The sequence below is a fragment of the Vombatus ursinus genome, unplaced genomic scaffold, assembly GCF_900497805.2.
Source record: "Vombatus ursinus unplaced genomic scaffold, bare-nosed wombat genome assembly UNPS02015012.1, whole genome shotgun sequence".
NCBI classification, from domain to species: Eukaryota; Metazoa; Chordata; class Mammalia; order Diprotodontia; family Vombatidae; genus Vombatus; species Vombatus ursinus.
In genome coordinates, this window is record NW_020954790.1 from 1,067,771 (window position 1) to 1,080,322 (window position 12,552).

General features: G+C 56.8%; 1 protein-coding gene across 3 annotated transcripts in view; it reads right to left on the reverse strand.

The window, feature by feature from the left end:
* Window positions 1-12,552, reverse strand: part of CABIN1 (calcineurin binding protein 1) — a 107,190-nt gene that overhangs the window by 13,158 nt on the left and 81,480 nt on the right. For 2 of the 3 annotated variants that reach the window (XM_027845617.1, XM_027845616.1), the window contains exons 30-33: window positions 4,989-5,152; window positions 4,323-4,419; window positions 3,222-3,806; window positions 2,649-2,723 (exon numbers count right to left, since the gene is read on the reverse strand). In XM_027845617.1, coding sequence (XP_027701418.1) covers window positions 2,649-2,723; window positions 3,222-3,806; window positions 4,323-4,419; window positions 4,989-5,152 — 921 coding nt within the window. Of the gene's footprint in view, window positions 1-193; window positions 1,155-2,648; window positions 2,724-3,221; window positions 3,807-4,322; window positions 4,420-4,988; window positions 5,153-12,552 lie in introns of all 3 variants that reach the window. The other variant, XR_003567670.1, reaches the window with a different exon arrangement.

Below are 12,552 nucleotides of genomic sequence, written 5' to 3' on the forward strand. Positions count from 1 at the left end.
GCACCTCCGGTCCCTTTCACGTCTGCAGCACCTCCGGTCCCTTTCACCTCTGCAGCACCTCCGGTCCCTTTCACCTCTGCAGCACCTCCGGTCCCTTTCACCTCTGCAGCACCTCCGGTCCCTTTCACGTCTGCAGCACCTCCGGTCCATTTCACCTCTGCAGCACCTCAGGCCCATTTCACCTCTGCAGCACCTCCGGTCCCTTTCACCTCTGCAGCACCTCCGGTCCATTTCACCTCTGCAGCACCTCCGGTCCATTTCACTTCTGCAGCATCTCTGGTTCTTTTCACCTCTGGAGCCTCTCTTGAATACGCCTCCTCTCCTCTGACCTTGCTCCCACCCTGGGGCAAGCCCTCCTCACCTCACACCTGGACTATTGAGGTAGCTGCTAGGTGAGGAGGGGGAATCTTCCTGCCTCAGTCTCTTCCTCCTCCAGTTCATCTTCCATTCAGCCACCAAAGTGATTTTCCTAAAGCACAGGCCTGATCACATCATCCTGAACTTCATAAGCTCCAGGCACTCTCTATGACCTCCAGGATCAAACCCCTTTGGCATTCTAAGTCCTTTGCAGCCTGGCTACAAACAGCCCTTCTAGGGACTCAATGCTTCTGGCAGCCAGGTCAATCTGCTGGGCTTCCCCACAGTGTGTATCTGTAGACAGGTTGTTTATATCCCTGGAATGGTCACTCTCCTTACTTCCACCTTCCTGATCTAACTGGGTTAGACCAGATGGTGCTGAGGCCCTGCCCCTCCAACAGAAATCTTGGGGTTCTATGATTTGTGAGCCTGCCCCAACACACACACCACTGCAGCCGAGGGCACGGACCTGCACCTCATCTGGCTCTTGGCCAGCCACAGCTGGAGTCTGAATTCCGCCTCCTGCACTTGCTCACTAGGAGCACAATCGTGGGCGGGTCATCTCATGCGTATGAGCCTCAGTATGTCTTCTAAAAAATGGGGACAACCATACTTGCAACCACAGCCATCTCAGAGAGCCTTGGCTGAGCAAGTTTGTGCATGCCTGTCAGATGCTTTGTGAATCCTCACAGTTCTGGGACTGGAGGACACAGGTCTGGCTCGCACCCGTGTTATCTGGCCAGCCCAGGCTTCCTATCTGTCTTCTCAGCCACCCTCAGAGACAGATCGCCCTCCATCTACAAAGACGGAAAGTGGGAAGCCTGTAGGCCCCAAAGGCATGGATGGACCCAACCCTAAATGAACAGAAAACAGTTAACTGCAAGGGCAGTGGGTAGCAATCAGGGAAGGCTTCATGTAGGAGGATGCTGTGAGGCAAAGGGGAAGAGGGACGGCCTTTCAGTCAGTGCAAAGACATGGAGATGGGAGGCTGTGTATGCGCAGAAATGCTAAATGGGATGGGAATCATGAGGGGAACAACAGGTGAGTCCCAGGGAAAAATCCCTGAGTTACGGAGGGGTTCGAGGAGGGGACCACAAGGAAGCAGTGTCAGGTCATTGAGTCCAACCCCTCCCCTTTACAGATGAGGAGTAAAAGGACGTGCCCAGGGCTGAACCTCACGCTCCAGATACAAGCAGATGCTGCCTCGGCCATGCATCATTGGTGGAGCTACGAAAGCAATTGTGCATACGCGATGAGGCCTGTCCCTGCTTAGTCAGAGACACCCCTGTGCGGTACATGTGCCAAGAAGCCTGATACCAGAGCAGTCACAGCCAAGGGTGGTAGGGAGATCGCAGCCTCTGAACAGCACAGGGGTCCCACTGTCATCTTGGGGCAGCTGCCTGGCGCTTGCCCAGGCTGTGCAGCCCGGAGCACCCAGACCTGCCATCCCTTTGGACCAACCCTAGCTCAACTGCTTTCTGTGGCAGGCCAGCCCTCAGTCTGGGCCCAGGGGTACGTGCTCAGTTATCCCCAAACCAAGCCCCTGTGATCATCCGCCCAGAGTCGTCTCAGCCTCCTCGGCCCTGGGAGGCCATTCTGGAGTCTCTCCATCCAGGACTGCCCCTTTTCAGGCCCACAGACCTTTAGCCAGTAGCTGTGGCCCTCCACCCAGTTTTCAAGGCCCTGTATGGCACAATGCCACGAGGCTCCAGCACCTAACCCCACCCCTGCGAGCCTTTGCCTGGACTGCCTGGTGTGCCCTCTCTTGACTTTCAGGCCCTCTCTATAAGGGACCCATCATGTCATATTGTGTTTGAACACCTTGGACCCATTGATAAGGCCGTGCACACAGTTAGTGCACAAAGTGTCATGCCTGGAGTCTGGAACACCTGGACTGAAATCCTGCCTCAGACATTTCTTAGCTTCCCAGTGACCCTAGCAAGTCACTTCACCGCTGCCTGCCTCAGTTTCCCCATGAGTAACATGGGGACGAGAATGGCACCCCCCTCCCCGCACTGGGGTCAACATCAGACGAGACCTTATTTATAAAGCGCTTAGCAAACCTCCCAGCTCCTGAGATATGTGAGCTAGGATTAGCCCCGTGCTCAGACCACCCAGCCAGGGGCCGAGGTCAGGGGGAGATGGACCCCTCTCCTTGGCCCCGAATCTATTCAGTGGCCGGGACAGTCAGTAGGCATAGGAGAATGCCAGCCTCCTGCTGAAACCGCATTGCCCAGTGAGGTCAACGGCACGAGAAGCCAGGCCAGGCAGCCAGCTCTAATCTTCATTACCTGTCGCTGAGCTGACGTCCCCAGGTGTACTTGACAGAACTTGACCGCCTGCTCCAGGGCAGCGCCCTCATCCACCTGGGAAAAGGGAGGAAGGAAGCCTCAGCTCAGGAGAGAGGGCCCACTGAGGGCACAGCTCTGACCAAAGCCAGTGATTCCCCTGAGGAAAGAGCATGGAACAAGGCAGCAGGGACGGTGACCCTGGAGCCCAACAAGACGAACCTCCAGACAGAGGCCTCTGGCTCTTCCATGCACATCCCCTGGAACCCCGGACCTCGGCCTTGACTCTGGCTGGGAGTCTCTGACCAACCACGGTGTCACGAGTCCCCAGGTTTGCTCCGGCTCTTTCCCTCCACCCTGGGGTGCCCTTAGCTCCCAGGCCCAACTCCCTATGGGGGCCTCTGACCTAACAGAGCAGCATGAATGCCCCCACCCTAACGCCGGCTGGGGCCTTCTGACTACAGCGTCGCAAGCCCCAAAGCTTGCCCCACCTTTCCCCTCCTCCTCCATGCACCTCCAGTTCCCAGTCCCAACTCCCTACAGGGACCCCAAAGGCAACTCTGGACCCCCGGTTACCTGCTTGATGAGCATGTAGGTCTCAGACATAATCTTTTCAATCTTTCCCAAGTCGTAGGCCATGACCTTCTGGCCGTGCTGCCAAACTCGGTAAGCGTCTAGGAGGAGACTCTTTCCAGACTCGGGGTCATCCAGTAACTTCCTCTTACGGCTGGGCCTCTGCCCAGCCTCATCGAGAGCTGACTGGCCCGAGCCCTTGGTCAGCAGTGGCAGTGGCTGTGGCGGCAGCTGTGGCTGGCGAGAGCCGATGCTCAGGTCCTCCAGGGACAGCTCAGCGGGGCGGCCGTCTGGCCCTCTGTCCTTGGGTGTGCGGGCAGGTGGAGGCCTCTCTGCCTCGGGGTGCCGGAGGGCCGCCTCAGCCCTTTCTGGTTCCAGTTCCATGGGCTCTGTGGAGCTCGTCCGGGGACGTTCTTTCAGAGCGCCAGGGTCAGCTACGTCCCCAGCCAAGGGGCCGTAGCTGGGCACTGCCCCCTTGCCCCCGCCCCCAGCGTCAGACGGAGCTGGCTTGTTAGGAAGGACCTCATCACCGTCCTCGGCACTCGGCTTGTTGGAAGCGCCTGTCGTCATCCTCTGGCCTTCCAAGCCCTGGGGAAGAGCAGCGAACAGTCAGAGCCCATGCGGCAGGGCGCTCTCCTGGCAAGCGAGGGACCGCCGAAGCCGAGCACCCCGATGGGGGTTCGTTCCCAGAGACTCAGCGGGCCTCACACGAGCGGCCTCTGGGGACACAGACAGAGCCGCATGCCTGCCCCCAGGGAGCTCCAGGGCAGAGCAGTGCAAAGGCTTGGAGAGGGGAGACGAGACTGAGGAAAAGGAGGGGACTGGCACCATGGCTGCGGACTAGAAAGGCCATTGAGCAAGGAAGGCTCGGCACCAAGAGAAGCCTCAGGAGAAAGGAAGCTCCCCGTCCACGGGGTCATTCTAAGACCCTTCCAACTCAGACCTGCTGGGGCACTCGGGTGGCCTGGAGATCTCCTTCCCAAACTCCGACTCGTCGCGGGCCCCTGCACCCACAGGCCGGCTGGGCGCTAAGGGGCAGGCTCAGGCCCAAGCAGACAGCAGGCTTGACTCGGGAGGCCAATAGCAGCACCCGTCTGCGCTCACCTCCGTCAGCTCACTCAGCGTCTCCTCCAGCACCTTCACGGTAAGGACGAAGGCCCGCTGCGCCAGGACCTGGCGGTCTGCATCCCGCAAGTATTTCCTATGGCATGGTGATACTGCATGTCAAGCCGCCTGGCCAGGGTTCGAGCCTCCACACCCTGACCAGCGCGGGGCCGAGCGCACACTGAAACCCAGCACAGCCACGAACATCAGTGGCTCCCAAAGCCCGCGCTTCAGATGGGCTGGCTCCCTCCCTCCCACGTGGGCTCAGCTGGGCCCTACGGGGCTCCACACACAGGCAATGAGTCAGGGAGTGAGGGGAGGGTCCGTTCTTAGGAAACACACAGCAGGGAAGCCATCTCGTGCTGTGGACAGTTCTGGCCCTTCCCCCTTAGTCCAGGGATCACACAGGTTGGCCCCTGCCTCTCTCCCGGGCCCCTCGCTGCATTTCATACTGGGGATGGCACGTCTTGTGCACTTAGAAACGGGACACAGTCCGCAGCCTCCGACCCGCCACGGCCCCAGCATGGAGCCAGCCCCTGGGAGCACTCTGTGTAACCAGATGGACCCAAGCCCGCTCGCTGCCTCTCTCCACAGATGGCCAGAAGCCCCCCCCCAAAGGGGCACGTGGTTCTCCAGCCGCACGCCTCGCCCACCTTGCCCACTTACTTCCCCTGGTCGGGGGTCCTCTGCAGCATTGAAGACACCCTCAGCAACGTGCCGTAGTCCTTTAGCTGGGAGAGCACCTGTAGCAGCAGGACAATGGAGCGGTTCATGTGAGAAGCGAAGCTGCCCGGGCGGTCAATCTCATCCACGGGGATGCGCCAGATTCCCTACAGAGAAACCAAGGCAGCAGGAATGAAGGGGGAGCTGCGCAGCTCCACCAGAAAGGCCCCTGCTCCCGTGGTCCCCAGAGGTCTTCTGCCTCGGGCAGGCCAGCCTCCCTCGGGCCCCAGCGCGCTGAATGCCCAGAACAATGGCTTTCCACACACACGGGGCAGGAGCTCCCAAGACACTGCCACTGGTGGGGGTTCTGTGGGCACCGAATCTGATACTGGAGAGGGCAAGGGGGCTTTTTCAACCAGAGCTAGGACTCCAGAATGCTCAGCAGCCTAGAGGCGGCCATCCTCCTTCCTGCCACACCTACACCAGTCTGGAGGGTCTGGCAGAAACACGCTTTTCTGCTGAGGAAAACATTTAATATCAAACAGACAGAGAGAAGAAGGGTGAGGTCTCAGGTTTGGGGGTGGGCTAGGGCAGCATCAGTGTGGTGGGGACGCCTGAATCTGCAGTCAGCTCTGAGTCACGTGTCCTCTGGCAGCAGAGAAGAGAGCCCTTGTGAACCGTGAGGCTCTCGGCCGACTGACATCGCCTCTCGCCCGACTGACATCTCCTCTCGCCCAGGTGTTCATAAGATTCCAGGACCTCAGGGCTAAGTATGAAGTGCCTAGTCTGTGCTCCATAGACGCAGGGGTCCCTGGCTGCAAAGAGCTTCACTCTGGGGGAGACACCCAGGGACCGAGAAGTCAATAGATCTTAGGGGTCATCAGGCTGGGCGCCACCTTAAGCTGGAGTGACCACAGAGAAGTCTGGGGCACATGCCATGCTGGGATCCGCCATAAAAGAACAGGGTGACTAAGCCTGGAGAATGGAAGACAGAGGCGAGACAGCAGCTATCACCAAGAGGTGATAGAGCTCTGTCCAACAGCTGGGCCCTCCCTCCCCGGACCACTTGCTGTGATTGGAAGATTCCAGCCAAGGGCCCATACTCCAGGCGAGTACCTGCGAGACCGTGGGCAAGGCATATTCCCCCACAAGGACAGGGCTGCACCTGCCCAGGGTTACTGAGAGACTGGCTGAAGAAGCTGTGCCCACTGGGGACAGAAGAGAAAATAGGGGTCAGCCAGAGTGGAGACTGACCTGTCCAGCTGACCCAAGGTCTCAGGGAGGCCAGGAGCTGGCTGCCCTTATGGTAGCTCCCTTCCCTCGCCCAGGCCAACCACAGCCCAACAATAGACCTGTCCAAGGGACACAAGGCCGCCACCATGGAGTCAGGGAGACTGGAGTTCCAATCCAGCCTCAGACCCTTACAGTTCCCTCAATCGCAAAACACAGATGACAGCAGCACCCACCTCAGGGTTGTTGTAAGGACCGAACGAGATGATATTATAAAGCATTGAGCACAGTGCCTGGTACACGGTAGGTGTTTAATAAATACTTCTTCTGCCCTCCCCCCTCCTTCCAAACAGCTTAAGCATTCACAGAAGTCAGTTGAACAGCACATCTGCACAGAGGGCAAAGGCGAAGGTGAAATAATTCAATGGGAAAAACAAGGCAGCCAAGAAAGGGCATTTAACAAGGCCAGGAAGTGAGGATAGGAGGAGGAGCCGGCTGACGGGGGCTGAGGCTGGCATGTGCCCAGAGACCTCTCCACAGGCTGGGTCCCCCCACGATCCAGGAGAGAGCTAAGGGGCAGGGCCTGGGACAGAGCCAGGGAAGGGGCCCGACAAAGCGTAGGCCAGGAGCCAGCCCAGGGGAGTGGCCTGGGAGTCGGGGCTGGCTCCTGGCAAGCTCATTGGATGGGCAGATGACACCAAGCTGGGAGAAGGACCAGGAATCTGCCCTTGGTAGCATGGGGCTCCCTTCACCAACACAGAGATGGCCAACTCTTGACAGTCTTAGGGAAATACTGGAGCTGAAAAAAGTGACTCCCCTCTGGCCAACCTTGTGGGGGTGACCTTCTCAGAATCTGTACCTCCTAGACAGGAGGACAGACAGACATACAGGCAGAGGCAGAAAAACGGATAGATGAACAGGCAGACAGACACAGAGAGATGGACATAAAGACAGATAAAAAGAAAGACAGAGAGATGGACAGATGGATAGGCAGACAGATGCACAGGCAGACGGACAGACAGGCAAAGAGATGGACAGATGAACAGGCAGACAGACAAATGGACAGGCAGATGGACAGAGAGGGAGATGGCTGGGCCCACTCAGCAAAGTGTTTCTGCTTGCGACAGGCTCAGACCAGATGGCCTCTGTGGGCTCCCCTCTCTTTGGCATCAAGGTATTAGGCCGACTGAGGGAGAGAAGGAATCAGCGGTGTAGTCACAGACGTTCCAGGAACAGGGGCCAGGTGGCTCAGCAAACATGCTACTTCAAACCCTGAGCAGACTGCGAGAGGGGCTGCCAGGGAGGCAGCAGTGACAAGAGGCCTGGGATCTCTGCTGGGCTCTTCTGCACCCACAGCAGGGGGTCTTCCTTAGTTCATCTCCCTCACAGAGGGGCTGCCAGGAGACTCGGCATGGGACACAGGAACCCAGGTTTGGGTGGCGGCAAGCCCTCTTCCTCCATCTGGTCATTCCCTTATCGCTTCTCATCCAGCTGCCTGCCCCGCCTGAGAGGGGAGTGGGGCACTGCCCTCTTGTCCCTCTCTGTCAGAGTGTTGGGTCCCTGCTCCTCTGCCATTTGTGGGACCCACCCAGTTCCTGTCTTCCCCACCTGATAATCACTAAGAATAATAATAAACAGCCAATCTTTCCACAACACCCCAGGGTTTGTTAAGTGCTCTTTTAATCCTCTCAACAACCAATCAGTTATTATCTTCACTTAAAAGAGACATCAGATGACATGCCCAAGGCTAACCAACTAAGTGTCAGAGACAGGATTTGAACTCAGATTTTCTTGACTCCCAGGCCAGTGCTCTAGCCCCATACCTCCATGATGCTGGTCCATAAGACTAAGGGGGACAGATTAAATGGGCTCCTCTTCTCCCTACCCTGGAAGGAGTAGGAGCCAGAGGGCCTGGGCAGTGTGCCATGAGGTGACCATGCCCAGGCCTTTAGGCACTGCTCCCACATCTGTGCCAACACAGGACCCTGGTGTTGGCCTCTCCTACCTTCCCTCTTACTGTCGAGGGCATTTCCATCCCTCAGGCTCCCAAACTAAGAGTCACATGAGGCTCTTCACTGTCTCTCACTGCCTACTGTCCACCACCCCACCCCATCCCAAGCTGTTGCCAAGGCCTGTTCATTTCACCTCTACAGCATCTCTGGTTCATTTCACTTTTCCAGTATCTCTGGTCCATTTCACCTCTGCACAATCTCATCTCTGCTACATCTCTGGTCCATTTCACCTCTCCAGTATCTCTGGTCCATTTCACCTCTCCAGCATCTCTGGTCCATTTCACCTCTGCACAATCTCATCTCTGCTACATCTCTGGTCCATTTCACCTCTCCAGTATCTCTGGTCCATTTCACCTCTCCAGCATCTCTGGTCCATTTCACCTCTCCAGGATCTCTGGTCCATTTCACCTCTGCACAATCTCATCTCTGCTATATCTCTGGTCCATTTCACCTCTCCAGAATCTCTCCAATATGCCCCTTCTTTTCCTCTGACACCACCTCCATCCTGGTGAAGGCTCTCATCACCTCACAACTGGTCTATTGCAATAGCTTCTAGGGAGTCTGCCTGCTTCAAGTCACTCCCTACTCCAGTCCATTCTCCAATCAGCCATTAAAGTGATTTTCTAAAAGCCCAGATCTGACCATGTCATCCTCCTACTCAATAAACTCCAGTGGCTCCCTACTGTCTCCAGGATCAAACAAAAAATGCTAGGCTTGGCATTCAGAGCCCTTCACAACCCAGCCCCCTCTCACCTCTCCAATCTTCTCATGCCTCACTCCCCCCCACATCCTCCTCAATTCCATGACAAGCTCCTCCATCCCCAGACTGTGCTTTTACACCAGCTGTGCCTTCTTGTGTAGAATGCACTCCCTCTTCCTCTTCACCTCCTGGTTTACTTCAAGGCTCAGGGGAAGCAGAAGCTTTTCCTCTCCCTCTCTCCAAAACTTGAACTTCCTCTCTCTCCAAACTAACTGGTAGCCATTTTAAAAATATTTGGGGCATTCTTATATACAGGGGTTCCTGCAGCCTCCCATCCCATGAGTACACACTGGTCAGCAAAGTGCCAAGGAGGGGCTTCATGATTTTTGACTAATTATCCAAAGGACTCCGGTTCAGAAGATCATCTCCCTAAGGGGAAGGGCATGGTCAGATTCAAAAAGATTCAAGGATCTCAGTGAACCCCAAGCTCCAGAGCAATCGTCAGGGTGGGGTACGTGGCAGACTGACACCTTGCTCCTGGGCTCTATGGGGAGGGTCCCCAGGCCCTCCATTCTGTCCTCCACAGACCTCCTCTGGAGGATGTGTCCAGACTGCCCCAGGAACACAATGGCTGCTGCCCTCAGGGAGGTCAAGTAGTCCCGTCCAGAAGGACTGGATGCATGCTGGGTCCCAGCAGGTACCACCAGGAGCAAAGGGTATACCGAGCTCTCACGGGAACCTGCCATATGAGTCTCCATAGCGCTCCTTCTATTCACACCCAGATGAGTCTCCTTCTCGTCAAGTTCTGCTGATTGTGGGGGTAGGTGGAGAAGACCAGGGGAGGCTTCCTGGAGGCAGCACCTGCTCTGAGCCTTGAAGGACAAGAACCTGAGCAGGGAGAGGTGTGGGAGAGGCCATTCCTGCAGCCGCCCATGGAGTGAGGAGGGGGCAGCGAGGGGACCAGATAAAATGCCCTTCTCTGATGCCAGAAGACTACAGCAGCCCAAATCCCAGCTCTGCCACCAACTGCTGTGTGACCTAGCAGAAGGCAACTAGCCTTGTCTGAACCACCTGATCTCTACTATCCTAGGGCTTTGGGTGGGAAGGCCTGAAGGGCAGCAGCAGGAAAGAAAATGAGGAAAGGGAGGCCAGAGCCCAAAGAACAGCACGCGCGTGCACACACCAACCTTGGGTGGCTTTGCTCAGCTTGCTGGGGATGCATTTTGTGGCGTTTGCCATGACGACATGTGTCAAGAGAAAGGGCTTTTGAAAGAACTGCCAAGGGAGGGCAGGCCGGGGTTGGCCCTTAAACAAGCTGAGATTGTGTCTGAGTCAGGCAGGCTGGGCCGGGGCAGGAAAACAGGTCAGGGAACTAGAGAAGAGAAGACTTGGAGAGCCCCTGTCAAACAGCTCAAGGACACTCATGTGGCAGGGGGAACAGACAGGGCAGAACCAGGAGCCTTGGCAAGGGGTAGGCCTTGCCCCTGACCAGCCACATCGTGGGGGTGGCCCCTTCTGCAGCCAGGGGAGGACTCCTGAGAGTCCCACTGGGTGGCCTCCTGTCCTCAGGGAGCAGTAGCTACAGGAAACAGCCAGAGAAGGAGACAAAAGGGGCCAGAGCCATCCGCAACCTCTCTGGCCCACCAGACCTGGACAACGCACCTCCAACCTTCCTCCTGCCTGGACCTGTTGCATCCGTTCTCCCTCTCCAATGCACGCCTCAGACCTTGAGGCTCTCTGCGGCCTGTCTCCTTCTCCTGCATCATTTCCTCCTATTCCCCTTCACTTTCTCTGCCAGCTCTGCCTCTGGCCATTCATTCCCACAGGTGTCTGCCAGTCCCACCCCTCCAACCTCCAGCCTCTAGGCCAATCTCTCCCTCAGGAGCTTCAGAGAGCTTTGGAATTGTTCTGAGTTCCTGCCTCCCATTCAGCAGAAATAGCCCTTTCTCCAACTCCCGTCCAGTGGCCACTCAATCAGTCCATCAACATTCATTAAGCACCTACTATGTGCCAGGCACTGGGGATACAAAGAAAAGACATACTCTCAGTCTGGGGGGGCAGGAGGGCAGAGCTAGAATGGGACACACTGGAGACCACAGAGGGGAGGCACCAGCACTCAGAGGGTTGGGAAGGTGGGTGGGCTATCAGTGGGGCCCTGACACCAGGAGGCGGAGCTAAGGAAGGAGAGGGCACATTCCTGGCACAGAAAAAATGCCTGTCCTCCCTTGGTGGGGGCCAGGAACAACGTCTGACTGACTTCCCAAGACCCTTCAAAGGCTTGAAACAGGGAGCAGGTGACCACCCCCTCCCCGACGGTCCCAGCTCCTCCCCATTTCTCACATAGAGGCCATGTCCACTAAGAGGCTCCCAGGCAGATTCTGACCTGCACCCACGGCGTGAACACAACACACCTCAATCCGTGTCACATCCCACATCCCCCATCTTGTCCTTAAACCCCAGGGCAGGACTTCACAGTCCTTGTACCATACGGAGGCAGCCACGTGGCCCAGTGGATAGAGCACCTGGCCTGGAGTTAGGAAGACCTGAGTTCGAAACTAGCATCAGAGCCCCTCACTGTGTGACCCTGGGCAAGTCACTTTCCTTGTCTGCCTCAGTTTCTTCATCTGTACAACGGGGATCATAACAACACCAACCTCCTACGGTCGTTGTGAAAATCAAACAAGGTCCTATCTGTAAAGCACTTTACAATCTGTACCAAGTTAACTATGTGAATGCTAGCTCTCCTCATTACTATTGTTATTTTTGAACACTTCCTGGAGCACAGAACTGCCCTCCGTTCAAAGCCCCCTCTCCATCCTGGGCTTCCATCAAACCATCTTCCCTGTCCCAAGAACCCAGAAAGGCATCCCGAAAGGCCGAGGGCTGAACGCTGTGGGCTTCCTACCTGCTATCCAGGCAGCTCCTGCATGTGTGCTTCGGAAGAAGCCCACCCTCCCAGAAACACGGGGGATCTATGACTGCTTGGCACTTTCTAGGGAAGCGCATGGACCAGTGGCCCAAGCTCAGGACAGGAAGGGAATGAGGGGAATGAACATTCCTAGAGGACCTACCGTGTGCCAGGCACTGGGCTAAGCACTTAACACACAGGATCTCATTTGATCCTCACAACAACCCTGGGAGGGAGGTGCTGTTCTGATCTCTATTTTACACTTAAGGAAACTGAGGCTGACAGAGGTTAAGCGATTTGTCCAGTGTCTGAGGCTGGATTTGAACTCGGTGCTTCCTGACTCCTGACCCAGTGCTCTATCTACTGAACCACCTAGCTGCCCCAACTGTAAACCAGGAGAGACACTGGAGATACAAAGAAAGACAAAAAGTGGCCGCTGCCCTGGAGAAGCTCCCAGCCAAAACTCTGTACCAACAAGCTACAGCCAGGGTCAGTGGGCAGTAATCACCACAGGGAAGGCATGAGCATTGAGGGAAGCCCCAGGGAAATACCAGGAAACACCTGTCAGAGGCTCCAGTGTCAGAACCCCCAGGGCAGGGCGGAGGAGGCAGCAGCCCCCTATGGGTCCATGCCCCCAGGGCAGGCCAGGCAGCAGCAGCAGCATCCTACTGGTCCACGCCCCCAGGGCAGGCCACGCAGCAGCAGTGCCCCCCCCAA